General features: G+C 41.0%; 1 protein-coding gene across 2 annotated transcripts in view; it reads right to left on the bottom strand.

Moving 5' to 3' along the window:
- Positions 1-17,684, bottom strand: part of fras1 (Fraser extracellular matrix complex subunit 1) — a 259,913-nt gene that overhangs the window by 16,301 nt on the left and 225,928 nt on the right. For both annotated transcript variants that reach the window (XM_028577114.1, XM_028577115.1), the window contains exons 47-59: positions 15,789-15,913; positions 12,493-12,633; positions 11,627-11,854; positions 9,883-9,996; positions 8,319-8,469; positions 6,412-6,571; positions 5,885-6,053; positions 4,342-4,588; positions 3,375-3,719; positions 2,035-2,195; positions 1,538-1,685; positions 1,205-1,410; positions 934-1,090 (exon numbers count right to left, since the gene is read on the bottom strand). In XM_028577114.1, coding sequence (XP_028432915.1) covers positions 934-1,090; positions 1,205-1,410; positions 1,538-1,685; positions 2,035-2,195; positions 3,375-3,719; positions 4,342-4,588; positions 5,885-6,053; positions 6,412-6,571; positions 8,319-8,469; positions 9,883-9,996; positions 11,627-11,854; positions 12,493-12,633; positions 15,789-15,913 — 2,352 coding nt within the window. The remainder of the gene's footprint in view (positions 1-933; positions 1,091-1,204; positions 1,411-1,537; positions 1,686-2,034; positions 2,196-3,374; positions 3,720-4,341; positions 4,589-5,884; positions 6,054-6,411; positions 6,572-8,318; positions 8,470-9,882; positions 9,997-11,626; positions 11,855-12,492; positions 12,634-15,788; positions 15,914-17,684) is intronic.

Consider the following 17,684-nt stretch of genomic DNA (forward strand, 5'->3'; position numbering starts at 1 on the left):
TTTTATGGCTATTCTGACCCACAATCCTTTGGTCAGCATATATGAGCAAGAGGATCAAAGTTCAAGGCGCAATGATATGGAGAAGTATGTCCCGATTGTATGCATACTGCATGCAACAGTACATACTTTAAGTAAAAAGAATAAGTATGCGATTTACAACACCTCTTGGGCCTTTTATTTATTTTTTCAACTCTTTTTATTTAAATTTTCACAATATGTGACATACAGCACAGTACATGGTGAACAAAGCATAGTGAAAACAGTGTGTCACTTCCCTTCAATTCTCCTACCCACCCACAAACCAACCCAGTTCAGTCCAAAACAAATGGGGACACACAACACAGACCCATGCACACTGACAAACACACACACCAGTAAGGGCACACAACTTCAAAAGATAAAAGTGAAAGAGTTAGACAAATTAAAAGAGATACAGGAAGAGAGGAGATGAAACAAAAAAAAATATTAAAGCTCGAATAGGGCCTTTTCAGAAGAAAACAACAAACTGATTTGGATGAGGTGCTTTTGTGCATCAGGAACTAAATTAACATTTTACCTCCCTCCCCTGGCTCCCTAATTTATTATTATAATTATTATTTTTAACCTACAATGGCCCTAATGCCATCGTCAGTATTTGAGCAAATGCAAACCATGCTAATCTGATATTTCTATCTAAAGAGTTTAGTTGATGTTATACTCTATAACATCTGTTATACTATAATATGTTTTTTTCAAAAACAATATTCTGACTTCTTAATAAAATACACTGAGACTATGATGTATAACTTTCATGAGCTAGAGAAAGAAGACAAATCAAATGTTCTCTCTGGAACAAAACAGAGGTGCCACAAAAGTTCAGCTGTCTAGTGAATAGACTACATCTATTCACCAGAAAGCTACCTGCTGTATGTGACTTATGAGGTGTCTGCTTACCATCTTCATCATTGGTGATGGTGATGGTGACAATGTCGCTAGCGCCCACCATGGCACCACTCCAGTGGTCACCCAGCGGTGTCCCAAGATGCACCTGGAACTCCTCTTCGGGCTCAAAAACAGAGTCATCGTTGATGTGAACGGTGCAGTTTTTTACCTGAAAAAAAAAAAAAAAACCACACACAAAACATTTGAATGGGCAGGCAACTGACAAAAAAACATACAAACAAACTTTATCTACTTTAGATGAACACTTTAGACTAAATTCTACCTTCTCTCCTTTGAGGAAAGTGATGCGCGACTCGTCAGCGTTCCTCCTCTCCTCGAAGTCGTCCATCACCATCGCTGACATGGTCCGAGTGAAACAGCGCACCGATGACTTGAAGGACAGGTCTCCTGTACGGATGATGGGGATGTGCAGGACGCTGTCTTTCTCCTTCACAGTGTAGGCGCTCTTCTCAAACTGCATGCTGGGAACTGAGAGAGGGGATGATGGCTGTGAGAAAGCTGATTATGCATGTGAGGTATGCGAGAATTAAGAAGCCTCAAATGAAAAGAAATGAAATGCATAGTTGCATGCTGTGACATTCTTGGGTGTACATACTGTCCTGGAAGGTGTCAGTGATGACGACATTGGCTTCGTAGGGCTCTTGGAGGACAGCACCTTGAGGAGAACTGAGGAACACCACAAACGACTCAGGTCCTTCGATGGACGGGTTCTGGATGTCGTCCATGATGGTCAAACTGCAGGTCTGTAAAAAAAGATTAGCAGAGTATTAGCAAGGTTTCTAAAGGTGTCCTAGGCCAGGTCTTCTGTTTTAAAGGTAAAGAGGTAGGACACATTGTCTTCTTTAGTTCAATATGTTATTTTCTGGGTTATAATAAAAAAACACCAATGAAGAGTGCATTTCATTAAAAATAGTCATAAAGCAAAAAAATCCTGGTAGGCTTCTCATTCTGCCTTTGATGGACTGGTTGGACATGTAAATATGTTAATCTTTAAGAATTAATGAAGAGGCTTTTTTATATCCCTTATAATCCAGCTGCCTTTGATTCAGCATTTTTACATCCTTGCTCTAGGTGAGAAGTCTCTGCCCTTACCTCCTCAGTTCTTCCAGGTTTAAACTCCACCTTCTTGGAGCTGGGGATGTAGTCGACCCCCGGGCTGGCTGAGGGGGGGTCTGAAGGGCGGGTAGCACACCACACAGAAGTCACAGAGGACAGGTCACTGCCGTGGCGCAGCACTTGTATTTCAATTGTGCCTAGAGTGTGGAGATAAGATTGAAATGCAGGTTTAAAAAAATAAGGGAATACTTTGTAAACAGAATCTCTGTATCTTCAAACTATAGATGCAGTATATCCGCTATAGGTACAGGTCTGGCGGGCCACCAGGATAACGTAAACATCCACCAGGCCAGAAAAATCGTTGGTTTTAATGCAAAAAATAGTTAGCCAAATATCCATTGTGTTACCCCTATATTCATTCTGCAGCTTCGCAACTGTCCGTGGTTAGTTAACGTCTGTAACAGTAGGCTCGGTAGGGAACAATACGCTAACCTGCTGACGGTTTTTGTGTTTTTAGCTAAGCTGGACCCGAGAGTATTCGGTTAAAACAGATTGGTGATGAAGTTTTGCCCTCCTTATTCTCCGTGAAGTTTGCTGAAAATTATGTAATGTAGCGTTCTATTTTAAGCGAGCACCGCGACGGACTCGGTTTAAAAAAATGTCTTTTAAATGCTACATTGCTTGTAAGGAAATAACGGGAGTAACAGGCAAACCGGCTTTAAAAGTATTTTTTATTTTTTTAAATAAGTGCTGTGCGGTGGATGCAATTCATGTCGATGTGAAGAGAGGAACTTTAAAGTGTTATGTTGAGAACTAACACTAGCTTTAAGTAAAAATGCTGCTAAAAGTGATTGTGAAGTAAATTGGACATAGTGAACCTTTGACAGCAGTAGCATGCTAATTAATAAAAAAAGGAAACGTTACATTAAAAAGGATACATCCTGTGTTTTTCCACTTCAAAACATGTTCTCTGTTCCTAAATAAATTAAAAAGGCTAAAATGTACAGACTTATTTGAAAAACAGAAGGTATCTTGTTCCTACAAATGAGATGTGTAAATGTTGAGGGAGTGTGCTGACATTGTGTTTCATGTGTAGTGAGAGGGTCAGGGGTCCACAGACAATGCACTACTTGCAAAACGTTAATGCTACACCCTCAGATCGTAGATGTAGCCATTATGAAATTTCCCTTTCCAAAGACAATTTGTAACTCTTCTTTGAATGTCCCCATCGAGATCATTAGATTTTCGCATTTCCCTTTTAATCTGAAAAAAATGTGCAACTTCAAAGAATTTCTCTTGGGGATAGAGAAAAACCAAAAAATGCAGAAACAAGAAATAAAACATACAACTACTCCGTGAACAGAAACAGCTCATACCAGCATCTTCACTGAAAGTAAAGGTGGCGTTCCCGAGAGAAACCGTCGATGCATCGTTGGGTCCGTCGATGATGACCTTGGCAGACGTCACGTCCCCGATGCGTGCGTTATCCGAGGCGTCCGACAGCACCACCTCAAACTCCTCAGACAGCTCGTACTCGCTGTCGTCGATGAGCTTGACGTCGCAGGTGGACATGCTGATGCCGGGGCCGAAGATGACGCGGTTGTCGTTGGTCATACCGCGGCTCTTGTAGTCGGAGCCGGACTCCAGAGCGTGGAGGCTGCTGCCCTGAGCCGACTTGGCCACGGTGTAGCAGAGAGCCGACACGGTGCTGGAGGTGTCACCTGAGTGGAAAATGAGCCAAGAGAGACAGGGTCACCGCTGGTCATATGTTGCCTTCCATATCACTGCTGCTTGGTGTATTGGTGCTTTGTTTTATTTGGGGGCTATGCCCAAATATAGACATGTCTGCTTGGATTTATGTGGAACCATAAAAGTTTGGTTGGTGTTTTTTTGTCTTATCTTTAACATGCTTACTTGAAAATGTCCAGGTAAAACCCCAAAACATAATGGAACCTGATAATATTTAGTGTTTCTGCTTGAAAAGTAATAAATAAAAAAAATTTAAATAAATTAATAAAATAAATTATTCTTGGCGATTCATTTTCTGCCGATTGACTAATTTATCATGAATATTGTCTTTAATACCATTTGGCATCTGACATTAAAAGTTGATCTGCTTCCCACTCATGCTGGCTGTACATTCATTATGGTGCCTCAAATATTTAAATGGGGAATACGGGTGTGAATACATCACTTAGTTTAAGCCTCATACGGCCTTAAAGAAGTGCTGCAATAAGCAGATACAGAACATATTTGCTTTTATTTAAATAAAAAGTGGGAAATGAAGTGGTTAATAGTCAAAGAGGTTAACAGGGATGTTGTAGTTTGCTGAGTGTTCTCTACCTTTTCTCTCAATGGGTGCGTGGATGAAGCCGGTGCTCTCGTTGACATGGTATGTCTTCTTATCAAACTGCAGAGTGGGCTCGTCCTCGGTGTCGTTGATGTTGACGATGGCGCGCGTGTTTCCCCCCAGCAGCGCATACACAGGCATGCTCAGCTCCACGTGGAAACTCTCGGTTCCCTCAAACACCTTGTCGTCGTTGATGACGATGGTGCACACCTTGGTGTCCTCACGCTCATCAAACTGTACCTGTTAATTACCATGATAATGGTCAATATGTATATCGGGTTATGATTGGACATATAATATCTAATGGTACCAAGAACGCAGACAATGAAGGACAGAGAATAGGAAACACTTGTATTATTTTGAAGATCAGTGCATGTAAAAAAAACAAAAAACAAGCTGGCACAATAAAAGAAACGTATCATCTAGAGGTGAAATGCTGCTGACGTTAATTGTAGATTGAAGCCCTGGTGTTGTCAACAGATTCTCACACCCATCGCGTAAAATACGGATGCTTGGTCAGGTGCCTTTGGCGTTGTAATTGGCGTTAAAAGTCTCCTTTAGTGTCATATCTAAACGCGCTTGGTCGGGACTATTGAAGTCACTTTTGACGCCGTTAGGTTAAGGAAAAGTTTGCGGGTGGGCTTACGTTTCCATGACACGCGGGAAGAACGGGACGGTTGGGTTTAGGAAAAGAAGAACGGAAAGTTGGATTTAGGTAAAGAAGAACAATTCAATTCAATTCAATTTTATTTATAGTATCAAATCATAACAGAGTTATCTCGAGACACTTTACAGATAGAGAAGGTCTAGACCACATTCTATAATTAACAAAGCCCCAACAATTACAGTAATTCCCTCAACAGACAGTTGGGTTTAGGAAAAGAAGAACAGACAGTTGGGTTTAGGAAAAGAAGAACAGACGGTTGGGTTTAGGAAAAGAAGAACGGGACGGTTGGGTTTAGGAAACATGACACACGGGATGCAATCCTCGGTCTCCTGGGTGAAAGTCCTGTGTTGTTTGACCCATCCACCCCCCCAACCAACCTCCCTATGCGGACTTTGGGCCTTTCATACTACTCGCTACTGTAGTCGCTCTTAGTGCTACGTCATCTTCAAACCCCATGTAGCTGCTGCTCTCCCCGGTGCGTTCTACAAACACGCTGAAGGACGCTTTATGCGTCGCTTCAGACGCTGACAACCACTGTCCAAACGTTCGAAGTGAGAAACTTAAAACACAAACTGTTTAATTCTTTAATTCTTTGTTCTCCAGACAAATGAATGAGCAGGAGAGATTACAAAAGGATAAACTTAAAAGTCTTTAAATTAGTCTTTAAAACTTTAATTCCCAAGTTATTGATACTTCATTATTTTGCTGTCAGTTGTTGAATTTATATACCGATGTTATATCCAAAAAAGCTTCAATCAAAAGCCAGTTGTAGAAGAAGGCTGAAGCTTTGACATATTGTTGTTTTAAAATTTCCTAAACAGCAATGACAATAAATAAAAAACAGGTAGTCATTGGTGACGCACGCTTACCTGTCCAGCATATTCCACATAGTCCTGCTGGCCTGGTCGGGATCCAACGCTGCTGGTGGAGGTGGCGCTGCCCTGTTCTGTGCGGCAGAGCACGACGGCGTACTGGTTGAGGTTACCTGCTCGCTTCACCGTCACCGCCACCGTGCCGGCCTTCTCGCTCACATTGTAGCTGTGGATCCATCACAGGAAGTGAGAGGTTATTTTATTTTTTGATTTATTTTTGGCATTTTAGGTCTTCATTTGAGAGGACAGCTTAGACATGAAAGGGGAGAGAGAGGGGGAATGACAAAGGGCAGCAAAGGGCCACAGGTCGGAATCGAACCCGCGGGCTCTGCGGTGAGGACTGAGCCTCTGTACATGGGGCGGTGGTACTGACTGGTATGACTTTTGGATAACAATGCGATGAGTTTCTTGATAAAGCAATGCCATTTCAGGAAGTTTTACCTAACAATAACTTTCTCTGAGTAATTCCAAACAGTGAAGGAATGGATGTTGGTCTTGGTAAACGCCTCACACATGATACGGACCTTTTGTGCTCAAAGCTGACGAGTGACCACTGGATGTGAAAGACGTTGTCGCTGACCACATTTGGTTTGCTGTCTTTGACCAGGAACTTGAAGTTGTCCATGGTTTCCTGAACGTTCTCCTGATGCAGCACGTAGCGGATCAGACCCAGGTTGATATCAGCTAATAAGGAACAAGGTCAGATTAATAATGATCAAACGTTTAATTCCTTTCACTCTTTCTTCTCATCTTTTACATTGTTTTCATGTCACAAAGGGGATGTAAACACAGCGTCCTTGGGAATCAGTTTATTGCAGAATGTAAATAGATACAGTATATTTGTAAAATAATGTTTCAAGCATTGCAACAGCTCGTTGACGGGGAGAACTACATTTTGTCCTCTAGCACACTTAGCCCTGATCTTTACCCAGTTCCTACAGGGGTCAAATCTTAATCGTAAAAATCTTTGTAAAGAATTAATTATCTGTGAAATAATGATTCCATATCATGTGCAGCCTCTGGCCTTTTTCCATTACGAGAGGAATAAATAAAAGTTGAAAATGAAGATGAAAGCCATCATTGGCTCACAATTTCTGCTCATTTATAGCCTAACTTCCAGAGGAGTTCAGAGAAAAGAAATTACTTTGTAATTGAGGGCTATACGCCAAAAGAAGGGTGCGAGTCCCCGTGCTAGAAAGATAATTAAGTGACCTTCAGGAAGTTCAGAATGAACACTTGCAGCGATGGACAGAAAATAGTACTAAACCACACAGGCTAAAGAATGTATGCTCTAATATCCAAAACAAGAACTTCTTAAAACATTGAGTGCAAGAATATGGCAGAATATGAGAGTTGGGATCATGTTGACAGACAGTTTGTTATCAACCACTTTATTCACATGTCTTCTCTCTCAGGGTAATAATTTATTTTGGTTATTGAATCATTTAGGAAATGATGTTTACAAGCTCCAATACAACACATGAAAGTGAGTGTTTGTGAGCTGCACTCCAGCCTAGAGGATCAACATTTCACAAAAGCACACCGACATTGATCCCTTGCTGCAGCCTAGAGGTGGAGATAAGCAGGCTCATGATGAGAACACTGCTGATTCAAACTGCACTTTGGCTGGGAAACCAAGGGGGCAATGTGAAACTGGAAGAAAGACACTCCCATGGCTGCTGAGGTGCCCTTGAACAAAACTTTCAGTAAAGAGGAGACAGAGCGTGTACAGGCAGGAAGGTGGGGGTCAGGTTTGTGTCCTTTCTTTATGTTCTTTACCTTTAAACCCTTCTCCTTCTGACTGTGAGGACATGTGGAATTTAGTGGAGTCCCAATTCAAAACTTCACTGTGTTAAGTGACTGTTTAACCCTCCTCCTCTACTTTCAAATTGGTATGACGTGTTATATAACACCATGAATTAGCTCAAGAAAAAGAACGAACAGGAAAGGGCAGTGATGCAACATCAACCTGGATAAGGGGGTCACAAAATGATTTAAGGATAAGACGGTATATCAAAATCTACATACAAAATAATATTTCAAAATAATATATATCACTTTTGCCTGTCTTTTTTGAAATGTTAGATACTACATTTAAAATACTCCAAATTAAATCATTTTAGAAGGAAAAAGACCAGAGCTTGCAATTAGGGACCACAAGCAGACATGGCTTCATTTTAAGGAATCACACGCCAAAAGTGTTAGAAACAACTGCTAAAGAGTGGCGGGGAAAGGACAATTGTAATAACAATAACGAAAACCTTACATTACTAAGTGTGAGAGTGTTCTCAAGCCAAAACATTAAAAAACTCTTTATTTTACTTACAAATAATATAAAATAGCTGATATAAAAGTAGTAGTATCATTTTTTTTGTCAAAAAGTGAAAAATAAGAGGAATTAAATATTTTTCTATGTGCAAAAATAATGTACCTTGTGTGAAGGTGGTGATGGGGTTGCCAGGTTTCAGCTTGCTCTCCAGGAAGCCCTGCTTTGGCTCTGTTGTGATTTCGTAAACCAGCTGTCCATCATCTGTGTCTGGATCCATGGTCAGCAGCTCCTTCTTGCTGATCAGGTTGGTGGCCTGATGGACGTTTAACAGAAATTACTGAAATAGCCTAATCTGCCACATTTAGACTCAATATTATACTCTAGGTGTTAATAATAATAATAATAATACTAATAATAATACATTTTATTTGGCGGACACCTTTCTAGATACACAAGGACATCTTACATGTTTAAGAGGGCATAAAAGAAGAAAATACAACAGAATACATTTAGCTTCATAGAAATACATTTAATAAAATTGACAACATCTGAATTGCTAAGAAACGTCAGAAAAGTGTGTCGGGAGGGTTTCTATGGCGATGCAGTACTATGAAGACTTAAAGATGAAAAGCTTTCTTAAAAAGGTAGGTCTTTAACATTTTTTTTTTTTTTAAATGAATTGACTGTGTCTGCCTGTCAAATGTGGGAGGAGAGGGCATTTCATAGTCTTGGTGCAGAGCAGCTGAAGGCCCTGGCCCCCATGGTGGAGAGGCGGAATGTGGGGGTGACAAGGAGGCCAGACGAGGAAGAGCGGAGGGAGCGAGAAGGGGCATAGCCTGGTAGGAGGTCAGTAATATAGCTGGGTGCAAGATTATGGAGTGCTTTGTAGGTCATGAGGAAGGTCTTAAATTCAATTAAATCACAGACTTTATCTGGCAAGGCCTCTTTCACCCTCAAGTGACATTTTTAGAACATCTGCTATAGAAACCGGTGGCTGCGTTGTGTTAAGGTGTTTTATCCAGCAGGGGGAGCAAGTAAATTACACACTGTGAGCAAACAGTGATAGAGATTCTTTTTGCAGACCTGTCAGTCACAAAGACACGTTTAATATGTCACTGTGATTGGATGAAGAAGCACAAAGCTGTCTGCACATTCTTTTCCTGTTTTACATGATGTTGAGCATTTCTGCCCTTGGTCTGTCTGTCTGGTTTTCCTTTTTTCTTGTCAAAAAAATAAATAATATAAGTAAAAAAAAAAAAAAAAAAAAAAAAGAAGCTGTCTTCACAATCAAGTCACTTAAGGAGTATGTTGAATCTACAGACCATTCTGCAACAACCCAGCCTCCTGCACATTTACAACCTTTTGTGTGTACAGTAAAGTGTCCAGTGAAACTAGTCTTCTACTGGAAAACCAAGAACAATGGCAATTTGAAAAGGGTAATTAGAAAGTTGATCTCCATCACTGGGTCCATTACTCCCTTATTGGCTATTAAGCATCACCATTAAACAGAGCAAAGACTACTACATTTGGGCCTTTATTTCTATAGGACAGCTGAAGACATGAAAGGGGAGAGAGAGGGGGAATGACTTGCATCAAAGGGCCACAGGTCAGAGTCAAACCCGCGGCCGCTCCGTCAAGGGTTAAACCTCTACATATGGGCGTGCGCTCTACCAGGTGAGCTACCCAGGCGCCCTCTGCAGACATTTGTGAAGAGGAAGACTTGTACCTTGTTGTCCATGTACTCCAGCCACTGCAGTCCCAGGTTGGTGACGATACGCGGCGTGCCATCGTCAACTGGCAGAATATCAATCTTGAACTTCTGTGGAGCAGCCGTCACGATCTGGAAAACCAGAAAAGTTGACATAAAAATACATGTTTGAAGACATTTTTGGAGAATTGAATGGACAATCAGAATTTAACTGCTTAAGCCTTTTTTTTTATACCCAACAGGTATTGTATATTGAGATTTCTTTTAGATATCTGTCCCTCAGATTACCGCCTACATCCCAATACAATAGAGGTGAATCAAGTTTTATTTGTGGTGCTCCACATTAAAGCAGCAGCATCTGGTTGCAGAAACAGTCTCCTGGAAACATGTACAGCCTACACTTGAACTACTTCCCACTGACAAAAGTTGGGACAACTTTGTATTCAGAAAGAGTAGTTAAAACAAAAAAAATGGATTCTCATGAACTGGATACAGTATAGGTTGAGTGTCATAATGGCAAAAACAAGCACAGCAGGCTACTACTTTATTGATTCGTCCCCCTTCAAGCTGTGATGACTGAATCAGATAAACTACTCCAACCTTACTGCATTGTGTCCGAGGTGCAAAATGGAATACAGAAAGAGCAGCCTGTCATCACACAGATGCTGCAAAGGCCAACTTTGACACTTGCCATTTGAAGGATGTATTCATCCAAAAGGTATTATAGGAGCTCATACATTATTTAATCACAGGACAGCTCCAGTGGGAGCAAATTCACCTCAAACATTGGCAGCGGTAACGCTACGAACCATCTTCTGACCATTGACCCAAATGTCCCCAGGCAGTCGAAAGATAATAAACACAAGCCTCATAATTGTGTGTGTGTGTGTGTGTGTGTGTTTCGTCAGGGATATCTATCAATACCTGCCTGCTGTCATTCAGTTTAATCATATGGACTATTTGTAGTGACAGGTGGTGGAGGACGGCTGAGAGGGACGGCTAAATTGACAAGCACAGAAGTCAATTCACCCTGAGGCTTGATCATAACTGCCACCATAAAGCTGACATTAACAACGCAGGCACGCGCACGCCGCACACACACACACACACACACACACACACACACACACACAGATGTTTGTAATTCTATACTTATAAGGACCCTCATTTATTGCATTCTACACCCAGAAAACAGGGATGGCAAAATGAATCTAAGGGATTGCAAGATGATTCTCAGGTAAGAAATTACAAACATTCTGGTACATAGAACTGTGTTTTTAGATCTTTCTGTTTTTTTTTTTTATATTCTTTAAATTGTACCCAAACAGGCCTCAAATTAAAAAAATCTGTGACCGTGTGACCTTCCAAAAAAATCCTCAACTTCCAAACACGTCAACACTTTCCGAAAGCGTCTTCACTCTCTACACATGCACTCAATTTCCAAAAACATCTAATTTTCCAAAACATTTCCTCACTTCACAAGAACAAGAGAACATAGACAAAGTGCTGATTCAGCCCTCTTGTCATGAAAAGGTCAGAGCAGTGACTCCCCTGGCCACACACACACTCACACGCACAAGCACACGCACACGCACACGCACTTAACTCTGTTAATAAATGTAATAAATACGTCAAGAAGCCTCCTCACACACACACCAACACACAATCTAACAGCAAATTTAGCCTTCCTGCTGTTGTTAAAATGTCAAAATACACACACACACACACACACACACACACACACACACACACACACACACACCTCCTTGCTGCCCTCCTCCACCATGAAAAGCAGGTTGGTGCCATCGGCCACACTGAAGGTGAAGCGGTCCTTGAGCGAGTTGGAGCCGTCGTGGTTGTAGCTTATGCGGTTCTGGTAGATGTCGTCCATGGTGAAGCTGCTCGTCTGCCGGTAGTGCTGGCCGTTGCTCGTGCGCTCGATGGTGCCGTGACGAGGAGCCTGGACAACGGTGAAGACAATGGACTCCGCCTGGACAAAGTTATGTTTCAGTAGAAAAAAATGGAGGGAGCGGAAAGAGTTTTGAGTGAGTGGTGAGGATGTTCTGGTGAAAGTCAATTTGGAGTGTCAGTTTGTCAGAATCAGTGAAAACACAGAAACAGTGAGGGTTTCTTTTTTCTTCTTCTTTTGAAACGTCTACCGTTTATTTCTCTATAAATATAGTTTATCATTATGACTTTGCAACTTCAACAACCCACGGCTGAATACTTTAAGCTCCTTCGTGGCTTTTAAACGACATCCCGTGTAAGGAAGGAAATGTAATCGCAGTAGATGTAGTAATGGTTATTCAGAGAAAGTAGATCCACACAACAAATAGGAAATCCCAATTATCACAAAATAACTCCTGGAGTGCGCTGAAGATGGCATATTGATGGGATTAACAGTGTAAGCGTATCTGGGGCTGGCGGAGGAAATCTTTTTTGTGATGCTGTTGACAGAAAAAATAAAGCTGTAGAGAACAGCCAGCTTTCTAAACAACAGCTTACACAGCTTAGTTTGGCCAGCTTAGCTGCTGATCACCAACTATTATTTGGAGGTCCTGCTCTTTTCTAAACTGGTGAAATAAATAATGAGAGTTGCTGAAAACTTTCAGGTTTTTAGTGTCCTACCTCAGTGTCTGCATCGGTGGCTTTGAGCTCAAACTCAGTGATGGTCTTCCTCACTCCCTCTTGGACCCTCATGCCAGGAACCTGGAGCAGGGGCAGGGAGTCGTCCACTGGCTTGATGGTAATGTAGAAAGTCTGGGCAACCTGGAGACAACATGTACAGGACAATATGACGCCATTTCTGTTTCTAAACAGTTATCACTACAGGTATTTTGGGGTTCATTTCAATTCTCTAAAGTTCTGTTTCTTCCATCTCTCTATGTCAACATCACTAATTTTATTCACTGGTAAATATTACTTGTGTATCAATGACTTCAGTTTAGGATTATATTTGTTATAGACCAATGACAACTATGTATTTTCTAAATTTGGTGACCTGCACATATTTATTTAAACTAAAGGATTTAGTGTTTCTTTACTCCTACTTCTTAAATACAGTACATACAATTTTTCAAGTTTATAAAAGAATACTGACATATCCCTAATGTACCATATGTAAAGAGTGGATACCTACTTCATTTGTGTTTGCACTGCTGAAGCTTCATATTAACTTCAGCTGAAAGCATTTTTACATAGAAAGCCAGTATGAACAAGAGGAATGATTACAGTGACCTCTTTCAATATACATATAGGCATGTGGGTATTATTCCATGACTGACTTGAAAAAATGTGAAGCTATCTTTGAAGCCTATAGTATTTTATGACACCTGACCCTGTCACAAAGCTGAAAACAAGGCTGATTTTGTAGCTAATGAAAATGTTTTGGAGACACACGGCTTTCACAGGACACCGATGATATGCAATGTTTTTTTCAATGTACAGTACTGCACTGAGAGCAAAGATGTTGGTATCGCTGAATCGATAAAATGACAATTTGCTGCTAAATGTATATGTTTCAGTTAAGCAAGAAACTATATGCAGTTAGACTGGGTAAACTCAGCCCGATCTGCCGGCGATTTGATTTCGCCCTGCAGCTCAGGCTGGAAACCTGTATGTTTATCTATCCTGCTTCTGTTACAATTTTGCGGGAACCAATCACAAACTGGCTTATCCACCTGGCGCGCTATTAGCGGGTTTAACACGATGACGATAGAGAAGTGAGGGCAAGCAGCTTTTTGTTTACATTCAACATGGCGGCCACTGAAGCGCAGCAACCCGTTGATGCCGCTGTTGCTGCTGTTTTAAAAGATTTCAAAGGCAAGTTTTCTTGCCCTGGAACAATTCCTACAAAAGAAGGATGTGCCTTACTACTGACCAGCTTTGGAAAAAGCCTAATTTACCAGCTACCCCCGCTGGTGGCCAAAATAATGGAGCTCAGCTCAAACCCTGTTGTTGCGTTGTGTTGCAGTTGTGTCACCATTGGTCGCGCTCATGGAGGACAAAGTAAGTCACCCAGATCTGATTGGTTGAAGGACTATCCAATTGCGTACAGAGTCATTTGAACTATGCCCGTTGATCACGCCTCTTATGCAGTAGAAAATATAGAGCAGACTCCCCAGACTAATGTTCAATCTTAAAAGATTGAGCTTGGTCTGGTGATAACCAGACTAATATGCAGTCACATTCAGCTGGAAATTTGACACATCCGTAAAACCCAGATGACATAACCCAAATAGCACAAACTTGCAGTTATTACAGAAACTCTATGCCTTTCAGCAATCTCATCTCACCACTAACAAGTATAAATAGTCTACTTTAGCAACACTTTAAAATGCAATAAAACTCATCTTTAATGGAGAACACTTGGTTATTAATATGCCGTGCTTTTCTAACAGAAAATTGAACAGGTCTCCCATGGAGAGAAGGAGAGTTAACAAAAGTAAAAGCACCAAACCACTTCACAAACACTAACCACTACAGTGCCCACAAAAGCCACACACTGCAGTCAGCCAGGCGTGAAGGCCAAATGACCCTTTTCACATGTTTACTCAAGTCCTTGTGGTCCTCATTAGTCTGGATTAGCAAGGCAGATTTATGTATGAGGCAAACTCGGGGGCGGGCGGTGCTGAAAGGGCTGGACTGCCATTTCTTCACCACTTTAAAAGTTTGGAGTACATTAGATTTCATATATATTTATATTTTATATTGAAATGTAATTACTGTGCTATGGGTCAGAATACTTTTACTGGCCCTGTGTCACTATTTCAGGCTGGAAAGCTTAGTCTCAAAACAAAAACTGGGACAAAGCATTCTGAAAGGTCTTTTATATGGAGGAGGAACACTGTCTGTCTTTATTTCATTATCATGAGAACTCGCAGAGAGAGAGATGCCGACATGCCAAGTGGGTTTTTTTTTTGTTAAAAGAGGCTCAAGCACGAATCAAGCACATGGCCGTCTGCCTCTTCAAAACTGATCAGAGTTGTCTTATCCCACACTTTTGATTATGTGATGAGGGATGTCTAACACTGAGCACTTGGCTAAGACTTATGTAGCTCTTAAAGACAAAAGAGCTACATTTTGTTGTTATTTTTTGCTGTAGCCTTGAGCATAGCTGTCTTTAACATGGTCTTGTTGAAATAATATATTTGAAAATTGCAACAAAAACATAGCCTGGAAATCCAGACCCAAATCCGAAAGATTAAGTGTCTGGCATTGAGTAACAAAAATACAACCAATCACAACAATACACGGGGTGACGTATCCAGAGCGAAGAAACAACTGGTGTTCATCCGTAGCCATCTTGCAATGTTTACTAATGACTTTGATGTCGCAGTGCTGTCGTCATCTGTTTAGCTCGCCTCTGGCCCGCCTATATCAGGTACACCGATGTGATTGGTGCAGTTCGGCTACAAAGGCATAGTTAATGAGCATCATTACTGAATGCCAGAGTGACTCACTGAGCAAATTCAAATTGTGCTCTCGCGAGAACTATGGATTTCCAGGGTAACAAAAACACACAAGAATGAAGGGAAAATTAGCTACTGAGACACCTGGGGAACAAAAGGTTTCCCCCTTCACTAAATACACTGACACAACCACTAACGTGACTGGTGAGAGTGTGGAGGTAAAAATTGTGCGCTGGGCCCTTTGACCTTCTAGTGGAAGTGAAGTAGGCAGTAATGAAATCTGATCTGATCACCTGAACGCAACGCAAGGGTAAACAGGGCCAAAGTGTCCCAAACTTGGCCAGGCCCAAAGTTCCTTCAACTTGTCATAGCGTATAACCAGATGTGATGAAAACGTTCTTCAAGGTATCCTTTTGAGCTGCCATGATGTTGAACCAAACTGAACCACAGCACCCCTAATAGGTCTTCAAAGTCCTTTTTTTGTTCTTTTGAGTTGTTGCTCGCCTTACTCACCTCATTTGTCCCGTCAGACACGGTGAAGGAGAACTGGTCGGCATGCTTCTCTTCTTCACTGGTGTGGATGTACTGGATGCTACGCGATGCCAGGTCGGCCTGGGTGAATGTGCTGATTCTGGTACCTGGAGAGAGAGAAGAAGAATAGCTGTTAGTTGAGCTGGAACAATCATAATAAAAAAAAAAAAATGTACTTACTACTCTTGTGGCAACACATGCTGCCACGCTCACTTTGCATTACTTATTTATACATTTTGTTGTTTTCTACCAATCTTTCCCGTATTGAATTTCAGTGTCAATTGGCTTGTTGTCCAATTCTTCTGTGTCTCTTTGTAATCATCCGTGTTTTTTGTTTTGTTTTATTTTATAGATCTTTTCTATTTTGGGATTAGACAGTTTTATAAGTCCCCCCTGCCTCCCTTCCATTTTTTCTCAGCGTACACACAGACTTCCATTTCCCTTTGCTTTGTTGGCTTTTGTTATTTTAATGAGCAAATAAACTAAAACTAAATTTAAACCTTTTTAAAGCGCCCATATTATCCTTATTTTCAGGTTCATAATTGTATTTTGAGGTTGTACCAGAATAGGTTTACATGGTTTAATTTTCAAAATACACCATATTTTTGTTGTACTGCACATTGCTGCAGGTCCTCTTTTCACCCTGTGTGTCCAGCTCTCTGTTTTAGCTACAGAGTGAGGCATCCTACTTCTGTACCATCTTTGTTGGGATTCACACATGCGCAGTAGCTAGGTAAGGCTCACATCAGCTAGCTAGCTGTTTCTCTTCAGTCAGTACAAGGCAGGATTAGCCGGGAGACTACTTCTAAATGAGGGCGCACTTCCAACTTTGCGTGGAATACCTGCAGAACAGGGACGTGGAAGTAGTTTTTTTGTAGATTATGGTGAACTTGTGTGTGTTGTAGCAGTGTATTGCCATTGAGGATGAGGGGGGTAACCGCTAGCATGGTAGCGCTAGCATGGTAGCATGGCTAGTGACGTAGAAAACCCTGCAGATTTTGAACAGCTCACCCGGAGACTGAAGGCAGGTTACATTAAGAAACCCGTATCTCACTCAAAACAGCATGGATGTTTTTTTTTTTTTCAAGTTTGTATGTGTGTGGAAGCACCAGAGACACAACATAACACCCCAAATCCCAGAAAAAGTGTTTTTTTCATAATATGGGTACTTTAACGAGGCTCAAGCTCTGTTTTACTCTCTGACGCCTTCATGGATAAAAACTAAGTGGGAAACTTAATCAAGTTTGATTGCAGCAATCAAACTATTGTGTGATACTGAAATGTAATTATAGTTATGTTTGATATATACAGTGTGTGACACTGACATTAATTAGTTATGTATGGTGTATGCCGGGGAGAGAATGGACAGAAGTTCAGCAAGTGTCCATTTTCTATTATTTCCATCTCTGATTTTTCATTTTCTAACATTTCATTTTCACAGCAGACAGTTTGACGAATCAAAAATGTTATCATATACATTGCTTTGTTAATACCAGATGGGTGTAGAAAAGTATTTATGCCTGGATATGAGAGCATGCGAGTTTTATAATTCACAGCTAACAGCATTTTACCATTAACTGATATTTAAATATTTTAAATTAGGCTGTCGCTGTTCGTTACAGGCTTGTCATTGTATGAAGGGATAGTCAATCATCTATAAATGGACTTCTCATGCCACCAGTGGCTTTGATGTGAAGGTAATAACTTCACGGCAAAGTTATTTCCCTCAGCAGATGGGATGGGTGAAAGGTTATTTTCCTTTGCAGTTGGGAGGAATTTTTCAAAAAATAAAAAAACATTTACAATGAGGCAGGTCAAATAATATAAAGGGGGGGGGGGGCTTAAGGAAATGGAAAATTAGCGTTTTCAACATCAATC

The sequence above is a fragment of the Perca flavescens genome, chromosome 5 (genome assembly GCF_004354835.1).
Source record: "Perca flavescens isolate YP-PL-M2 chromosome 5, PFLA_1.0, whole genome shotgun sequence".
Lineage (NCBI taxonomy): Eukaryota > Metazoa > Chordata > Actinopteri > Perciformes > Percidae > Perca > Perca flavescens.